General features: G+C 47.9%; 1 protein-coding gene across 1 annotated transcript in view; it reads right to left on the bottom strand.

Moving 5' to 3' along the window:
- LOC115469123 (sodium/hydrogen exchanger 2-like) overlaps positions 1 to 8,343 on the bottom strand; it is a 138,665-nt gene extending 130,322 nt beyond the window's left edge. The window contains exon 1 of the mRNA XM_030201451.1: positions 7,748 to 8,343. Within this exon, the coding sequence (XP_030057311.1) occupies positions 7,748 to 8,003 (256 nt within the window). The 5' untranslated portion in view covers positions 8,004 to 8,343. The remainder of the gene's footprint in view (positions 1 to 7,747) is intronic.
- Between the last annotated feature and the right edge of the window lie 11,454 nt (positions 8,344 to 19,797).

The following is a 19,797-nucleotide window of genomic DNA, read 5'->3' as shown; positions in this document are numbered from 1 at the left end:
GATGTATGGAGGTGAGAATTATTACATTTTGCAAAACACAAATCTTGCCCGTTTTAACGGGCTTAACGGCTAGTTTGTTATAATTGATAATTGATCATTTTAACGTTTTGTGCTTTTATGTACCTTATTAATCTATATATTGTTTTTAGGCTCTTGTGGCTGGTGCTTGGCACCGAAACATGGTTCCGTGTCGAGTCTTTAGAATGAAACACTGTGTGTAAAGAACTTTTGACTTCCTCCTGTTCTTGGAAATGCCATTCTTTTACCCTACTCTTTCAAGACTGCTATAGATTTGTGAAATTTATCTTGGGATGGAAATGTATTTGATAACATTTTTGAGGCAAAGCATAAATAACAACAAATTTGTATTTTGAGCTGAAGAGTAGATCTGCACCACTTTCAGTCTGATCTGGGTGCACATCGTTGGGTTTGTGTTGTTCAATTCAAAAGCATAACATATTTTTGCAAAAATTTTGTAATCAACCTTCTCTAAAGGAAATCATGCCATGTCATTCTGTTTTATCTATATATTCCACCTCCACTTACAACTGTGCTGTCTAGAAAGAAGTTTTAATGTATATTGTGTTGACATTGTTAGTCACATACTACACCAAAACGTGTACTAATTGAATAATTTTTCTGCTGTAATTGTTTAATACATATGTCTAGTTTATTCTTGTTGCGTGCCACCTTGGGTAAATGTCTTCAAAAAGGCGCTAAATAAATTTTAATAAATAAATAAATAAACCAAACAAACATTGAGCAAAGAGATTAGTTGATAATTAGCACACAACAATGGCAGGGCCGCTCGGGGGAGAGGGGGGGACAAAGTTCCCCGGGCCTGGCCTCCAAGGGGCGGCCTAGGCCTGGCATCAGCAAGCTTCTTCTTGCAGCCTGCTTCCAGGTCTGTCCTCCCCTGCTCCTGCATGCCACCCAGGACCCCAGATGATTGTATTAGAGCAATATCGTGTTAATGTAATCATCCGGGTCCTGACAGCAGTCATATATATAAAAAAAAAATGTCTGTTCAACTTACAGGCACAACACAATTCAGAGTCTCAGGGCTTGGTGGTTTTGCAACACACACACACAAAGAAAAATAGAGGGAGAGAGTGAGCATTGCAATGGATATTTAATACTGTTTTCAAACACTGTTCTTTTATATAGAGTTGTCTTGCAGGATACCTCCAGCCATGAGCGCTGCTCCATCTAAGCACACGTGAGCATCAGTCCAAGCAAAAAAGGCATTGAACATGTGGGATTCAAGGTTCTCTACAGTGTCAAAAGGCAATGCACCAGCAGAGCAGACTGAGGAGAGGTGATTCTGAGCAGGAGAATGTGGAAGACCTGATTCACAAATTGCACCATTAGGCGAGCAGATAAGGGGTGAATGAGGTGTGACAGCAACTACAGAGCTCAACTATATCACCAGAGTACCATCAGGATCCTGCAATGGCACTGCCCTTCCCCCTACCCAGCATTTCTGGTACATCTGATCGTGGTGAGTCACTCTTAGCCACACCATAGCAAGCACCCCCAACATCCACTAGCAAACCAAATACTGACGACGATTTATCACTAGCTAACAATTTCCAGAATGCTATTGAGACATTGAAGCAAAAGAAATTAGCCTCTAAGAGCACAAAAATGCAAAATGTTTGGGGCATTCACGAGGCTGTGGTGGCGCCAATAGCCCCGGCATACGCAACTTTTATGGATAAAAAAAGATGGGGTAGAGAAGAGGTGAAATACGGATTAAACTCTTTGGCAAAATGTGTACCACAGAAGATAAAGCAAAAGATTTGGGGCAGGGAGTTTATCGATATATTCTCCTTACTTGTAAGAGACCAAGATGATATTCATGGGGATGAAAGGGATAGTGAACGCAAATGAAATGACAAATATTCAAATCCATCACCAACTGAGTTTCAGCATTTCATATATTTATGAGTGTGATTGTTGAAAAAGAACCAGCGTTAAGCCCTTACCTCATACGACACTTAGAGGCAGATGCAGCAACCAAACGTAAAAAAATCTAAATCGTTAAAGTCCCTAACGATTTTAAAATAACGAAAAATGCACCAAAAAAAAAAGTCACACATGCTGAGATCGGTAGTGAAACGTACAATGTATCAAAGAATCACAATACACATCGTTAATCGGCCCCCAAATCATGCGCAGAGCAGCCAAGCGTTATGTTAGCTGCTCTGCGCATGCCACAAACAGTCACAACACAGTCAAATCGCAAGCACATGGCTCCCAAATAAAAACAAAAATAAAAAAAAAGGGTCGGGAGGGGGCAAGGGCGCTCATCAGGAGCGTCCTGTACGGACGGCCTTGCCCCCCCCCCCCCGCTGCTCCCCACTTTCCGCCGCTGAAAAAGCAAACTTCTAGAAGCCCATGCCCCCCTCCCTTCCTCAGTACTCTGTCACCTGTGCTCCGCCTCCCGACATCCTCCGTCCGTGCCCCGCCCCCTTTTGGGGTCGTCGCCGCCATTCCCCTCCTCCATCGGGCCCCCCTTCCTCTTACCGGGCCCGTGCAGCGCCTCTCTCCTCTGTCCGAAGGCGCTGCACGGGCAAGAAGAACGCTGAATCAGCTGATGCCTGCCTTCGCGATGGCGCGTCTTTCTCCTCCTGGGCCCGCCCCTGTCTGACGTCGGACAGAGGAGAGAGGCGCTGCACGGGCCCGGTAAGAGGAAGGGGGGCCCGATGGAGGAGGGGAATGGCGGCGACGACCCCAAAAGGGGGCGGGGCACGGACGGAGGATGTCGGGAGGCGGAGCACAGGTGACAGAGTACTGAGGAAGGGAGGGGGGCAGGGGCTTCTAGAAGTTTGCTTTTTCGGGGTGGGGGGAGCGGCGGAAAGTGGGGAGCAGCGGGGGGGGGGCAAGGCCGTCCGTACAGGACGCTCCTGATGAGCGCCCTTGCCCCCTCCCGATCCTTTTTTTATTTTATTTTTTTATGTGTTTTCTGAGGTCCTTTGGACCAATCACAGCGCTTTTAGCTCTGCTAATGCGCTGGGATTGGCTCAAAGTTTGTTTATTTTTTCAATTAACACTTTTTCCTGGCACAGAGCTGTCCTAACGAGAGGTCCAGACCTCTCGTTAGTTTTCCTGCCTTTTTCCTGCGTAAAGGCAATCGGAAAAGGTTAGTGCATGTCGTTTCAATGGGGTTTTCACACTAATTGCTCATCTCCATTCCGTTTTCGTTAGCTGCTACTGTCGTCGGAAAATAGGCTTAAGTGCATGGAAAGGATAGGAAATTCTTCCCTGAGGGCTCATTTAACGATGAAAAACGTTTAGTGCATCTGCCTCTTAGACACAATCATGAGGGCTTAACTACAACAAATCAAATTCAGAAAAAGTCTGGCAGAAGAGCCGTCTATATCCTGACATAATAGAGTGGTTAATCTGTGACTGGACAAAATGATATCCTCCAGGCCATTCAGCCCAGCTAGGTTCCCATCCTGAAACCCTGCCCCCCCCCCCCCCCCCCCCCCCCCGAGATCTAACTCCCAACCCAGCAAAAGAGTTTGTAGACAGTTTAAAAATGCCCATTGTACTTGGAACCCATACAGAGTTAGCATACCTGCTGCCACTGTGGAGACCCCCATCCAGTCATCCAATGCAGATCCACTAAGGATAGATGCCCATATCCTCAACACACACAACATCAGCTCAAGTTCCCTAGCTCCAATGCCAATTAACCTAAATGCAATGTTACTTGGCTGGCACAATACCCAGAGCAGGACCAGGCAGAAGTCATAAACAGTTTTTCAATGGGTTTCTCCATCCCTTCTGGCCCAACACGTAGAGAAACCCATCTGCCTCACAATGTTAACACTGGGAGGTTGCAAAGGACAAACTGACAAATTGTCTTGGGTAGGGTGGCTGGGCCTTTCATCACCATTCCAATATTAGGAATAGTTGTATCTCCCCTGGGTATTGTGCCAAAGAAAGAACATGGAAAATATTGTTTAATACACAATCTGTTCTACCCAGAGAGATTGTTGGTAAACAATTTCATTGATCCACAAGTATGCTCTGTCCAGTATGGACTATGCATCAACTGATCAGACAATCCAGCTAACAAGGCAGTGAGACACACAGGCACAACTGGCAAAAGCCAACATTGAATCCACCTTCAGACTTTTGCCAGTTCACCATGGAGCCTTTCATTTGCTAGGTTTCCGTTTGGGTGACACTTTTTACTATGACAAGTGCTTACCCATGGGTTGCTCCGTATCCTGCAGATACGTCAAACAATTTAGTACCTTTATCCTTTGTGTAGTGGAGCAGGTGATAGGATTCCCCTGCGTGATTCATTATTTAGGCAATTTCCTGTTCATTGGCAAGGGAGTCATTACGCACATTTCACAGGACTTCCCAATGTTTTGGCATACCTCTGGCCAGTGAAAAAAACAAAGGTCCAGTATCTTACTTAACATTTCTGGGCATCAAGCTAGATGCCACAAACCACGTTTCCAGGCTGCCACAGGATATGTTAGCCCTATACTGTATATTTTACCTACTCATATGCAGTACCACAATGAGCCAGGTTGGTGAACGGAGGATGTTCACAGGTACTAAAACCTTTTAATTCTTCCCAATGAATCCACATGTTGAACAGAGTGCAGTAAAATAGAACAGTCCTTCTGCCAGCCATGAACTAGCCTGTCCATAGTTTTTATCATGGCAGGAGTGTCCCTGGTGTAGCCGCTCTCAGTTGGATCTGGCACAAGTCTTGTGTAGATCTCATCCCTGCACCAAGCTGACTGTGTTAATTTTATATAACAAAGTACAGAAAAAGATCTCTTGTTAGAAGGCTACTGTTCACTTGTTTGATTAGGTTTCTTTCTCAGAATAGCACCTAGTACAGCAGGATCGCAAACTGGTACAATTTTCAGACTATCCATAAGGAATACTTGTCAGATGTATTTGCATTCAGAAGGTGTAAGATCAAGGCTAATTTGTATAGTTTTTTTTACGTTGAAACGCAGATATTTTCACAGTCCTCAAAGACCTAATTCAACAGTAGGAAGTTGTACGTTAGATTTCTTACCCAGACAAAAAGCAAGACCTTTACAATTCACCTTGCAGAATGCTAATTATCTTTCAGGTGCCATTAAAGTAACTAGTGAAAATACAGTGGCTTGTAGCACAATTGAAGGTTTTTGATCTGAATAATATATTTAAAATAATCAACAAGCTATTTTATATAGATACATTTTCATCAATTTTGTATTACTGCTTGAGGTAGTAAAAATAAGGAATAACAGTTTGCAGCATTGATATCTTCCAAGGTACATTCACAAGAAAGAATTCAAAGAGCTATAGAAAGATATAACAATAACACTTAAAAGCAAAGATAGATATCTATTTAGAATAAAGAATTTTAAACACACACACACACAGTATTGTTAAGGTGCTTTAGAGCTCAGGTTTAATTTTTTACACCCACTTCTACAACACACAGAGCAAGTAGAAATATCCACTCTACGTGAATTCAGACCAAACTGATAAATCAGTATGATGTAAATACTTTAAGATACTTCCTACAATTCTTCTTCCTCGGTAAGAAAATATTTCTTCACTCAATGTGTAATTAAACTCTGGAATTCGTTGCCAGAGAATGTGGTAAAAGCAGTTAGCTTAGCAGGGTTTAAAAAAAGGTTTGGATAACTTCCTAAAAGAAAAGTCCATAAGCCATTATTAAGATGGATGGGGAAAATTAACTGCTTGTTTCTAGGATAAGCAGCATAAAATCTATTTTACTGTTTTGGGATCTTGCCAGGTGCTTGTAACCTGGATTGGCCACTGTTGGAAGCATAATACTGGGCTTGATGGACCTTCAGTCTGACCCAGTATGGCAACACTTATGTTCTTAACAACCATGTTGGAAAAGAGATGTTCATTGCCTAATATGGAATAAGAACTGGTTGTGACATCGTGAATAGAGGAGTAGCCTATTGGTTAGATCAATAGGCTGACAATAAGGGTTACTTCCTGTTCCGGGGCAGAGGGAGCATGAAAACGAAGAGCCGACAGGCATGCGGCACCCCCCCCCCCCCACCCCCCAGCGGCTTGCACCCGGGGGGGTGTTCTTTCACTGGGGGATCGGGGGTTCTTTCGCCGGGGGGGCGTTGCACCCGGGGGGTGGAGTGCATCGGCGATCCACCCCGGGTGTCAGCCCCCCTAGGAACGCCACTGTCATAAACTCTGTCGAGCAGGGACTGTCTCTTCATATCCAGTGAGTGCTGCGAACATCGAGTAGTGCTATAGAAATGATTAGTAGTAGTAGGAATATCTAAACCCATAGCAATGTGAATGTTGTGAAATAATCACTTTGACTTCAAAACCCCATGTGGGTGCCACTCTTTATTGAACACATTCCTTTCCAAAATGGCTGTCCCAGCATACATGCTGAAATCTACATGTGCATTTCCCAGAGCCCTTATATATATTTTACATAAGGTTTTATGTTCAGTTAGCCTTTTGTAAAATAGAGAATTGTACGTCTTGACCTCGACACCCTATACAAAATCAGACATATAGAGGGGCATTTTTGATATGACATCTAAATCTGAATTGGGACATTTTGCTTAAAATGTCTCAAAAAGTCATCTAGCTTACAGCCATAATCGAACCAGAAAAATGTTTAAATTTTTGGTTTGATTATGGCTTTGAGATAGACATTTTCAGGCTGAACACGTCCATCTATAAGTACCATTTTGAAAAAAAAAATCATCCTGGGAAAAATGTAGGAAAACAAGCCATAAGGACATCTGTCTAGCAGCATTGCTAGTGAACTGGCCACACAGACACTTCCGCAGAACAAAAACTAGTGAGCACTCAGTGAAATTACATGGAAATACTTTTAAAACAAATAGGAGGAAATATTTTTTCACTCAAAGAATAGTTAAGCTCTGGAACTCACTGCTGGAGGATGTGGTAGCAGTAGTTTTCATATCTTGGTTTAAAAAAAAGGTTTGGACAAGTTCCTGGAGGAAAAGTCCATAGTCTGTTATTGAGATAGAAATGGGGGAAGCCACTGCTTACCCTGGGATTGGTAGATTGGAAAGTTGCTACTAATTTGGTTTCTGCCAGGTACTTGTGATCTGGATTGATCACTATTGGAAGCAGGATACTGGGCTAGATGGACCTTTTGTCTGACCTATTATGGCTATTCTTATGTTCTTATGTGTTCCCTTTCTATTGAAACTCATGAGTATGTTGGGAAGGAAGCTCCCAGTTACAATTCCTCACAAAGTAAGACAAACTGTTTTATATCAGCACATGGGAAGACCTGCATAAAAGGTTCCAAATTATATTATGTATTCACTTTTAGCTTCTAAAATATTCATGACATTTTTAAGTATCAATCAAATCTTGGAATTCACTTTATTTGTAACCTGAGGCTCAGAGCCGGTGGTTGGGAGGCGGGGATAGTGCTGGGCAGACTTGTACGGTCTGTGCCCTGAAAATGACAGTTACAAATCAAGCTACGATATACATAAAAACTAGCACATATGAGTTTGTCTTGTTGGGCAGACTGGATGGACCGTGCAGGTCTTTTTCTGCCGTCATCTACTATGTTACTAGACACATTTGAAATCTTGACAAACACATCTTTTCCAACAAAAGTATTGTCGGTAGCTGTTAGTCCTTTACAGATAGGAAAGAAATAGTCATTTTCAGCATTTGTTATACCTCCTAAAGCAATCATAAGCATAAGGTTTAAGCCACTTACCAATCTTGGCTAAAGAGGCCAGAAGTATCCAGAGGGTGATCTCGAATGGCACCTGTACATGGGGGTAATCTAAAGTGAACACAGGGAGCCTGCTCTCCTCTCCAAAGGACACTGGAGTGACCACACTGCTGGTAGAGCCTGAGCTGCTGTCTACCACTGTGGACCCTAAAGAGGACCTGGGCACCAGCACCTCCCATGTTATCCAGGCTGTGAGTAGAGTGCAAAGGCGCAGCTTGGGACGGTCAAGGAAGCCCATTTGCTCTCGTCTGCACACTTTGGAATGTTTAGGTCTAAAGCTTCATGTTCCGTGTATGTGGAATGACAGTTTTCACTGAAGAATCCATGCTTTGTTTCCAAATGATAAAAAACACAATAAAGGAAAACAAAATCTGAATGAATTCAAACGATGCTGGTTGTTTTCCTGGTCATACAATGCAGCATTCTTCCAAAACAGGTGCACAGAACACAACATCACCTCTGGCTCGCAGCTCATTCACCAGCCCGTCTCTGACGCTCTTCTCTCCCTCCCCTTTCTGCTACTGTTGCTGCTGCTAACTCCTCCTCATCCCTTCTCTTTCTGTCAGTTTCTTTTCTCCCCACCTTTACTGCTGCTGGAACGTTTAACTCCTTAATTTTCTCTTCAACTCTGTCACTAATTGTTCTTTTCTTGCCTCAGCTCCTCTTGTGCAACCCTCTTACCCTTCAAAGGAAATCACTGCCTAGGCAATTGGTAGGGGAAAGGGCATTGGCACAACGAAGCATGTTTTCTCAACAGGATTTTTTTTTTTTTAATGTGCAGATTATTATGCTTTCAATCATGGGTGTCAAAGCTACAGTGCTGGGTTAGGCATAGTGGCGACCCAAATTCTTTTCTCAAAGTTGTTGCAGTCCTACACGGCAGGGGTGGTTGACACCTGAGCTTCCGATCTGCTTTAATTTGGGACTCACATAGAACTTTGGAAAATACGCCTCATAGTCACGGCTGATTTTCTGCTTCAACAGTAGACGGATCAGATAGTGAAACATTTCACCATTACATAGAGCTCACGGCTACTGTTGCTTCACAGTAGCAGGCTGCCGTTGGATTTCGTTTGTTGATCATTAACAAGGAATTGTGGTGGCAGTGTTAGTCCACTTTAATACGTAAAAAGAATGGTCGACAAATTGAGATGATACCTTGAATTTCATCCAGTATAAAGGCATCACTTACAAACTGACAACTTTAATGTTTATAACTAATATTTTCTTTTTCTAGCTATTTTGTTCTTTTCTGTCTCGTTACCTTCTGTCTGTATGTCTGTAGAATCATTTTATGTTTTTCAACATCTTTTACATTTTTTTTTCTTCTGAGTTGTCTTTACTCCCTTTAAACCTTGGAGCTGGGACCCGTTCTACCAGGCATGTCCCCACATCCCCCCCCCCCCCCCCCCCCCCCCCCGTACGCTTTCACTCAATAACTCTCTGCACACAATTGTGGAATAACCATAGGCCGCAGCTTGATTTATTAACATTTAAACTTCCAATTAACATCCACCCCCGAGCTACAGTTGTCATAACAAAAGCACCCACAATTGCCCCCTCTGCCGCTCGCCATGATAGCAAAGCAGCAACTTCCACTTCCGGCTGTCACCGCAACTCTTCACCCTTTCGACTCCGCCTTCACAGCAAGAGGCCTGGCCCGTGTGGACCTCCCACACATTATTCCGGGTCACCTGACCCATCTTAATGACCTGGCTCAGCCCCCCCATGAGCCATTGCTTCTGTAGCTCGGGTTTTTTGCCACGGGGGGGAGGGGTCCGTGCACCTGCAAAGGCCCCCTCCCCCCCCCCAAAGCAAGCTGCGGCCTACTGAGACCCTGCAATACCATGCTGCTCCAAGAATACCTGCACATCATTTTAGAATAGATCCAGACCCCATCAGACAGGTGTACCCTGTCCCGTGCAAAAGCCCCGCTCATTGAGCAGCCACCCAGTTGTGTTGAAGTTGGAAACCTCCCATCGTTCTTACCCATACTGTGACCTGCCGATTGACCTTGCGCAACCCCTGTGCCCCTTGCGCACCAGTAGGCAGGCAGGTCTGGGTATAATATCCGACCACCAATTTTGTACCAGGAAACCAGGCCAATACCAATCGTGAGTCTCCCCCTTTTTAGTGTCACTGAGTCTCTTACCCGTCCAACCATCCACCTCGTTCCCCCACCCCGAACCAGTAACCCCTGAAGTTATCGCGGTCTGTTGCGCAGCCGATACAACAGTGGCCCTCGTTGACTCCTCAGCATGCCCCACTCTCCTAGCCAGGCTATCTAGGCCCCGTGCCGCGCCAATCCCCGGTGAATCCCCCCAGGATGTCTCGCTGCTCTGCTACCAGCCCATTGAATGAAGGCGTGTCCAACCATCCAGACTGAGTAGATCGAACCAACAGCATCTCAAAGGGGAAGGGGCAACCACACACGGGAAAAGCGAGCACCCACACCGGCAGCCCCTTCAATAAACTAAACCGCCGGCATATCAGGCCACCGGCTAAAGCATAGAAATAACCACGACAGAGCACACCCCACCATTATGTACCGGCCCTGTACTAGGCTCCCTCAGGAGGGCCTAATATACCCACGGTACGCCCCGGAAGACCACCTGCTGGCGCCATTCGCATGTACTAATAAGGAAAGAGGGCCATGTGGGCGGACCCCCCAGGTAGGCCTCCAACAAAGACACTGGGTATGAGATCCTGCCCGGAACTCCATTTTTTGTGCGCAAGATCTTACTGCGCCATACTCCAGTCTGGATACCAACAGTCTCCCGTAACAACCCAGATAACACAGCAACCGACCTGCGGCTCACTACAAGCTCGCCTGCCCAAAAGGTCCCATAAGATGCCAATGCGGAGGCCACTCGGAAGAGGCGTATCTTGAATGTTGGATAAGTCGCGCACTCAACAGCCCGCAAAAAGCACACCCAAAGTCGTGAGTAATCCGCCAGCGCGCGTCCAGCACCAAGGAAGATGAGCGGCTCTGACCATTCAAGGCACTGCTCACCTGAAAACTAAAGCTCGGCAGGCCTCACCCACACACGTTGCTGGAAAAGGAGAACCCAGCCAGATGATGCGCGGCTGCATTTCGAGAAATACCCCATGCCTGTGTGAGAACAATGTAGGCTGCTAACAGCTCACCTGATGCCCGATTCGCTGTCCAGCCTTAGTCCCGAAACTAACTAGTCACTCTGTCCTATCCACAGGTATACGCTGACCGTGTGGCAGGTGCAATCGAGATTCTCGGCTGCTCCCACACCTCAGGCCTCCTAGCCACCAAAATGCCCTGGCATTGGCTGCCCTTCCGCCTCTGCCGCCTGTGCCAAAGCCCGGAAAGTCTGAAATTGAAACGAGAAAGTGCATCATCCATACGACTGGACATTCCCCGGCATGTGCCTAGCCCGTACGTGCACATTTTGTTGCACACAGCGCAGGACCAATTCCCTGATCACGGAGCTCACCAGCAAGCACGTGCAACCTCCTTATTCACCACCTCTACCACCCCCTGATTGTCGCACCACACCAAGATGCTTGTACTTTGCCACTTCCCTGGCTGCCACTCGCATGCCCCTACAAACGGGAACAGCTCCCTGAAGGTAATGGTCTTTGTAACTCCCGCCGCTATCCAGCTGTCTGGCCACGGTTCAGTGCACCACGCGCCCTCACAGTACACCCCAAACCCAAGCCTTCTGCTGCATCCGTATAGAAGTTGAGATCCGCATTAGACACCACCGTGCTCTGCCACGCTAATGTACCTTTACACGCACACAAAACTCCAACCACATCGCAACGAACTCCCGCTGACAAGCACACATGATGAAAAGGCTCTGTGACCCCTGACATCGCAAATGCCAGCCGCCAAGACAAGGCCCGACCCGTCGGGATGACGTGACATGCCAAATTAAGGCTCCGCACCCGGGACTGAAATGGTACACAATGTAGCCTTACGGGCCTGTAACACTGCCAGAATCTGCTCTTCCGACTGAATCACCTTCTCCCGCAGCAAATGGGTAAACTGTCCGTATTGTGTCAATTTCAGTGCCGAGGTCTGTGAGGACCGCGGCTGGGCCCTCCATTTTGTCGGTAGCCCAGGGGATGCCAAAGTCCTCCGCAACCGCCCTAAAGACTCTCAGTATATGCCCACGGTCACCGACCTCAACTGCCCCAATAGAGAGAAATTGTCTAAATAGCGCACTATACTTTCGAGCCTGGACCCCTGCCCATCACCCAGTGTACGTATGAGCTGACTGTTCCCCGTACGTACAGGCGACTGAACCACCCATCGGCATTCCAGCCCCCGTAAAAAAGACCCTTCAAAGTGGAAGCCCAGCAACAGAAACGCAGAAGGGTGAACAGGTAACAGCCTGAACGCCGCCTCAATATCGACCTCAGCCATCTGCGCCCCTACCCCCCCGGGCATATCAACCGTACCACACCGTCAAATGACGTGTACTGCACTGAGCAGAAGTCTCTGGGAATGCTCTCATTTACGTACCCACCTGCTGGGTCCGAGAGGTTGCGCCTGAGCTGGAATTACCCCAGCGCTGTCTTTTAGGTATAACCGCACCAGGAGATATCGCAAAGGACGGAAATGGACCGGCAATCCTGCCGAATGCAATCCCCTCCGTCAACTTATTCCTCACCACCTCCCGCAGCCACTCGGTGGACCCAAGTTCTGCCCCCAATTACTGCCCAGCTGACCTTGAAACGGAATGACAACCCCCTCCACGAGATCCCACCCTAATGCCTCTGCAGCGTCCCTGACCGGATATCGATGGAGCCATGGCAGCATCGCATCGACCCTCACCGGTATAAGGGCACGGCTAATCAATTATGGCTTCGCTGCGGACGGTCCCCCCGGTCCCTTCCTGACATTCTGCCGCTACATGCCTCTGGCCGCGGCGGAACGGATGCGTCGCAACTTGCAGTCCATAAATGGACAGGAAGCTCTACTGAACCACCAATAGACCTCGGAGTATGGCCCAGATCCGGCTCCCGGGACACCGCCCCCCCCCCCCCCGCATTCATGGCCCGAAGGACCGACCCAGAGCCGCCTGGGCAAACCCCCATTTACCCATCCCCCAACCTCTACCAGTGCTGCCCTGGGAGCCATGTGAACCACCATAAATTGATCCTGTGTCGGCAACGCCCCCATTCACTGTCATGCGCAGACAAGACCGAACCAAATTACCACCGGTTTGGTGCTCTCACGCTCCCTCGTACCCTCTGCCTATGTCTTCTCCTTCGCAACCTTCCGGCGCCCCCCAGCCTCCCGCTACTAACATATAGCTATGGACTTTCTCCGCCTGATCTTCCTACGTAACGAGCGCAGGACCCACTCCCAGACAGGGCTACCCTGGCAGGCGGGCCCCTCGTCCTCTCTCCAGCACCCTTTGCCAATTCTGCCGCCCTGGAGATGCCCACTGACCGAGAAGAGGAGGATGCGGAAGAGGAATAAGAGGAAGCCTTAATCCGCTTCCCCCCTGCCCCTCCCTTTTCGTCACCCACTCCCCCCTGTGCTCGCTTAAAGGACGACCCATTACCCGATCCAGAAGCTCCAGCACCTGCCATGGACGATCCCAAGACTGCAGCAGGGCTGTGTCCTGATGCCCAGTCCAGCTGCTCCACCGTGTCCTGGATGAACGGGGTCCTCTCCTGCCCTGTCTCTGTCTCACCACTGGTTCCTCCTGCTGCACTGTAGAAGGGCGTTCCGCCGTCCCCTGCTCGATCTGGCTGGACCCGCCAGTCGCCGGCTCCACTCCCTCCGTTGCACTCTGCACCTGTAATGACAAAAGGAAGCGGCAGCAAAACCAGCCCCCTCGGACTCCCACACTTGCCCCAGCCCCCCCCCCCCCCCAGGACACTTCCGGCAAGACCCCATGGAACCCCGGAAATTCCCAATGCATATCCGCCCTCGGAGGTATCCCAGCCCATGTGACCATCTGGGGAAGAGCCATGGCCGCTGCCCATAGGGGCATAGCGCAGGGAGACCCAAAACCCATGGGTATGGACCCCAGCCTGTCGAAGAGTCGCCTATGTTTGTAGGAAACCCTCCCCCATAGCTCCTCGATACAGGACCAGAAGGCTGTGCGTGCCCACCAACCGCCGCTGCTCTCTCCACCCGCCGTCTACCCGCAGGCAGCAGACCCCCCTCCATAGGCACTCTGCCCAGGCCATGTGTGCTCCCCTTAAAACCCCAGCCGTTGCCACCTCTGCCATGCAAGCAGCAGGGAGGGGGTAGGAATCCCTCACTGATTCCCTGCACCAGCCCCCATACTCTGACCCTTTCTCACTCACCGCCAGCTCCAGCCTGTTAGTGAAGGTCGATGCCTCCACTGGCAACTCCCCTGCCCCTTTTTCTGTGACCCCCGCTGAGCTCCTTAGATCTTTTCTCCCATCCCGCCCCTTTTCAGCTCAGTGCCTTAAAGGGTGAAGAACAAAAGTAGCTGTTTGGAGACGAAGGTCTTGCCTGGTGATATGGATCTCATGGTAGCCAACAGAATTCATGTTGGATCAATAATGTGTTGAGGTTCTGCTACCCTGTCATCTGGTTCCATGGAGCATGATAAGGTATCTGCCTTGATATTCTTTTCTGCGGGCTGATAGTGAAGGAAAAAAGTCAAAATATGAAAAAAAACAAGGATCACCTGGCTTGATGGGCATTAAGCCTTCGGGCCTTTTTTTGAGAAGAAAGCACTAGGGAGTAGCTTGCCATTAGGCTGCAGTTGAGACAGGATGGCTCCAATACCTGATGAAGAGGCATCAACCTCCACATAGAATTCCATCTCAGAATCTGTGTGTCAAAGAATTGGGGCTGATGTGAAAACTTGTTTGAGTTGATCAAAGGTGGCATTGTCCTCTGGATTCCATTCCTGGGGATTAGCATCTTTCTGGGTCATCGCTGTCAAGGGCGTGATAATTGTTGAAAAATTCTTATTAAATTGTCTTTAATAATTAGCACAACCAAAGAACCTCTGGAGGTTCTGACAACCAGTTGGCTGGAGCCATTGAAGGATAGCCAATGCCTTGGCTGGACCCAGCGGCAAGTGCAAGGTGATGCATGTGGGAAAAAAGAACCCGAATTATAGCTACGTCATGCAAGGTTCCACGTTAGGAGTTACAGACCAAGAAAGGGATCTGGGTGTCATCGTCGATAATACACTGAAACCTTCTGCTCAGTGTGCTGCTGCGGCTAGGAAAGCGAATAGAATGTTGGGTATTATTAGGAAAGGTATGGAAAACAGGTGTGAGGATGTTATAATGCCGTTGTATTGCTCCATGGTGCAACCACACCTTGAGTATTGTGTTCAATTCTGGTCGCCGCATCTCAAGAAAGATATAGTAGAATTGGAAAAGGTGCAGCGAAGGGCGACTAAAATGATAGCGGGGATGGGACGACTTCCCTATGAAGAAAGACTAAGGAGGCTAGGGCTTTTCAGCTTGGAGAAGAGACGGCTGAGGGGAGACATGATAGAGGTATATAAAATATCAAGTGGAGTGGAACAGGTGGATGTGAAGCGTCTGTTCACGCTTTCCAAAAATACTAGGACTAGGGGGCATGTGATGAAACTACAATGTAGTAAATTTAAAACAAATTGGAGAAAATATTTCTTCACCCAACGCATAATTAAACTCTGGAATTTGTTGCCGGAGAACGTGGTGAAGGCGGTTAGCTTAGCAGAGTTTAAAAAGGGGTTAGACGGTTTCCTAAAGGACAAGTCCATAAACTACTACTAAATGGACTTGGGGAAAATCCACAATTCCAGGAATAGCATGTATAGAATGTCTGTATGTTTAGGAAGCTTGCCAGGTGCCCTTGGCCTGGATTGGCCGCCGTCGTGGACAGGATGCTGGGCTCGATGGACCTTTGGTCTTTTCCCAGTGTTGCATTACTTATGTACTTATCTTCAGTCTACTATCTGGAATAATGTACCCCAGAAAGGGTAGCTGGGTGCACTCAAAGATGAATTTTTCCCATCTTGGCATAAAGATGACTCTGACGCAAACATCAGAATGGTTTTAACGTGTTGTTGATATTGTTCTAGGGACTGAGAAAATATCAAGAAGTCATCAAGCTAGACTAACACATACTTGTACAAGAGGTCCCAAAAGACATCATTGATGAAGAAGATGGCAGGGGCATTTATCAAACCAAAGGGCATAACCAAATACTCATAATGCCCATCCCTGGTATTGAGGCTGTCTTCCATTCATCACCATCCTTGATGCGAATGAGGTGACAGGCTCCAGGAAGATCCAGTTTTGTGAAGATGTAGGGTCCTTAGAGCCAGTCAAAGAGCTCAGAGATGAGGTGCAGTGGGTATTTAATTTTTACAGTAATAGCATTGAGCCCTTGGTAGTTTATGCAGGGTCACAATCCTCCATCCTTTTTCCCCACAAAGAAAACTCCAGCCCCTGCCATTGACTTAGAAGGGTGTATAAAGCTCATTGGAGGTTGTTCCTGATGCAAGCAGACATGGCCTCAGTTTTGTGAAAAGACATGGGATACACCTTACCTCGAGGGGTGTTTTCCCGGTAACCAGGTCAATGACACAGTAGTAAGCTTGATGAGGGGGAGACATTTCAGCTTGTTGCTTGGAGAATACATCAGTGAACTCCCCATAGGTCTGGGGTAAACCTGGCTGAAATTGCACAGTATAAAGGGTCATGGCTATAGGAGGTATCAGTGGGTTCAGGCAGTGTTTTTTGCATCGTGGGCCCCAGGCTTCCAGTTGACCCTGATTCCAGTTGATCCAAGGATTATGATGCTGGAGCTAAGGTAGCCCTAAGGTGGTGGGATTGATGGTAGTTTGCAATATGTACAAGAAGATAGTCTCCTTATGAAGTATGCCAATGTGTAGGGTCAATGGGATGGTCTTAGGCCTGATAACCACCGGGATGAATCCATAACCAAGGAAACTGGAATGGGTCATGGTAACTCCAGTTTAAGGACTTGGTGTCAACACGCCAGGGCCTCGTCGATGAAATTACCCCCAGCATCTGAATCAATGAAGACCTCATGTAGACTTCTGGGTCTAGGGTGGTAGGAGCTGGAGCCAAAAGTTGGAGGCTGTAGTTCTGCTTCCGCAGCCATGGCTAGGCCTGCCTGTCTCCTGGTTTTTTAGGGCACTGTTGGGAAAATATCCTTTTCCACCGCAATATAGGCATAGGCCCTGGGACCACCATTACATTTTTTATTGTTCTGAAAACTGCAGGCAATATACCTGCATAGGCTCGCCTAAGTCCACAGAGACCCATCTTGCTGGTGGGGGGGTCACCTTATGGTGGTGTAAGAGGCAGCTAGTCTGACATTCAAGGGTTCTCTCTCTGAAGCGCACATCCACTCGATCAAAAAAGTACTAGGGCTTCAAGAGTTGTAGGGAGCTCTCGTCTGGCTAGTTCATCCTTAATGGTCAAGGACACTTTTTGCCAAAAGATGACAGGAAGGCTTTTGTCATTCCAGTCAAGCTCAGCATTGAGGGTGTGGAACCGGATAGCGTAATCCCTTATGGTCTGGTTCCCTTGTCTTAGATTAACAAGTTTTGCCACCGCTGAAGAACCTTTGCTGGGTTACTCAAAAATGTGGCAAAACTGAATCAGAAAGTCAGTAAGGTTGTTGAGTACAGGATCATTTTTCTCCCACAGTGGTGAAGCCCAGAGAGGGCCTGTCTGGTGAGAAGGGAGATGGTGTATGTGACCTTCGGTCTATCTGAATGGAAGTCTCGAGCTTGCAGTTCAAATACAATCTGGCACTGATTTAGGAATTCTCTGCAGGTTTTAGGATTGCCATCAAACTGTGGCAGAGGTGCTGTCTGGATGCCCGAAACCCCAGACCCTGAATCAGCAATGGGGGCGGGGGCGGTGGTTGGAGCAGCTTCTGGTCCCTGCAGCTGATCTACTTGGTGTGTCAGCATTTCAACAGCCCCAGACAGCTGCTGTAACTGAAGAGCAAGTTGCTGTAAAATCTGCATGGCAGGGGATTCCGTTGAGCTTGTGGCTTCCGCGTTCTGTTATGCTCCGAGTAGTGAGCCCTTGGGCCGCAGTCGTAGAGCCAACTGTGACAAACAGAGTACCAGGTAATCGGTAACTGGAGGCTGGGGATTTCTCCTCAGAACCAAGACAAACCACCTCCAGAATAGGTGTATTGTAAGGGGCAGGGCGGGGCACCCCAGGAATCCACACACACAGAAGCTGGAAAGCATCTCAGGAATCCACACACAGACACACCAGCAAGCATCTCAGGAACTCACACACACTGACACGGGTAGTATCCCCACCCCCAGCCACATCCTCATTTCTGTCACAAGCTTGGGTAGAGAGGCAGAAAGTAGCAAAAAAAACAACCCCCCCCCCCAAAAAAAAACAATGACATATAAAGTATTGCATACCATGTACAATGAGCTTATCTTGTTGGGCAGACTGGATGGACTGTACAGGTCTTCATCTGCATCATTTACTATGTTACTATAAGGGGCATAATCAAATGGCACCGGCGAAATAGATCGCCGGCGATCTATTTTGGCGGCGATGCAACAGCTGGCTGTGACCGTATTATCAAAAAAGATGGCCGGCTATCTTTTCTTTCGATAATACGGTTTGGCCCGGCCAAATGCCAGAGTTTGCCGGGTTTCAGATCGCCAGTTTTGTTTTTCAGCGATAATAGAAAAAAATGCCGGCCATCTCAAACCCAGCGAAATCCAAGGCATTTGGTCATGGGAGGAGCCAGCATTTGTAGTGCACTGGTCCCCCTGACATGCCAGGACACAAACCGGGCACCCTAGGGGGCACTTCCAAAAATTGTAAAAAAATACACAAATAGCTCCCAGGTGCATAGCTCCTTTACCTTGGGTGCTGAGCCCCCCCAAATTCCCCCCCAAACCATTCCCCACAACTCTACACCATTACCATAGCCCTTATGGGTGAAGGGGGCACCTACATGTGGGTACAGTGGGTTTTTGGGGGGGTTTGGAGGGCTCAACACTTAGCACCACAAGTGTAACAGGTAGTCGGGGGATGGACTTGGGTCTGCCTGCCTGAAGTGCATTGCACCCATTAAAAACTGCTCAAGGGACTTGCATACTGCTGTTAGGGAGCTGGGTATGACATTTGAGGCTGGCATACAGGCTGGCAAAAAAGGTTTTTATTTTTATTTTTTTAGTGTGGGAGGGAGTTGGTGACCACTGGGGGAGTATGGGGAGGTCATCCCCCATTGCCTCCGGTGGTCATCTGGTGAGTTGGGCACCATTTTGAGGCTTGGTCGTGAAAATAAAAGGACCAAGTAAAGTCAGCGAAATACTGATTAACGCCGCTTTTTTTTCCATTATCTGCGAAAACCAGCCATCTGGTAGCCACGCATATGCCCGCCCATGTCTTGCCTTTGCTACGCAGCCGACACGCCCCCTTGAACTTTCGTTGGCTCGGCGACGGGAAAGCAGCGATGGTGTAAAAAAAGCAGCTTTCGATTATACGGATTTCGCCGCTTTTGAGAGATCGCCGGCCATCTCCCGATTTATGTCGGAAGATGCCCGGCGATCACTTTCAAAAATCAGCCTGTATATCTCAGGAGCCCATACACAGAGACGTAGGCAAGCATCTCAGGAACCCACACACAGATGCAGGCAAGTGGCTCAAGAATGAGGCACTACCAGTGGCGAACAAAGAAACGAAAGCAGAGCCAGCAGCGTCTACAGGCATCAAACAATGACAGGAGTGAGAAGACGCGGAAGCCCTGAGGTTGGATCTGGGAGGGGCTAAGTAGCTCTCGGGGTACAACATCATCCTCCTGCACCCTCTCCTCTTCAACTCCTATTGAGTGACCTGTGCCCCAGATTGTGGTACGCGTACACACCCAAAGGAGAGTGCGGCACGCAGGAGAAAGGATAGAGCTTCAACCCCTGTCGGGACCGCAATCCAGGAGTCACGGTAGGACCTTGACATGTACGCTTTACTCACAAGGTAGTTAAATGTTGTTTCTGTTCCAATTATATCTGTTCCTCCAATCCTCCTCTTCTTAATGTGTTTTTTGT

The sequence above is a fragment of the Microcaecilia unicolor genome, chromosome 4 (genome assembly GCF_901765095.1).
Source record: "Microcaecilia unicolor chromosome 4, aMicUni1.1, whole genome shotgun sequence".
In the NCBI taxonomy this organism is placed as follows: domain Eukaryota; kingdom Metazoa; phylum Chordata; class Amphibia; order Gymnophiona; family Siphonopidae; genus Microcaecilia; species Microcaecilia unicolor.
This window is presented reverse-complemented; position numbering and strand designations above follow the sequence as displayed.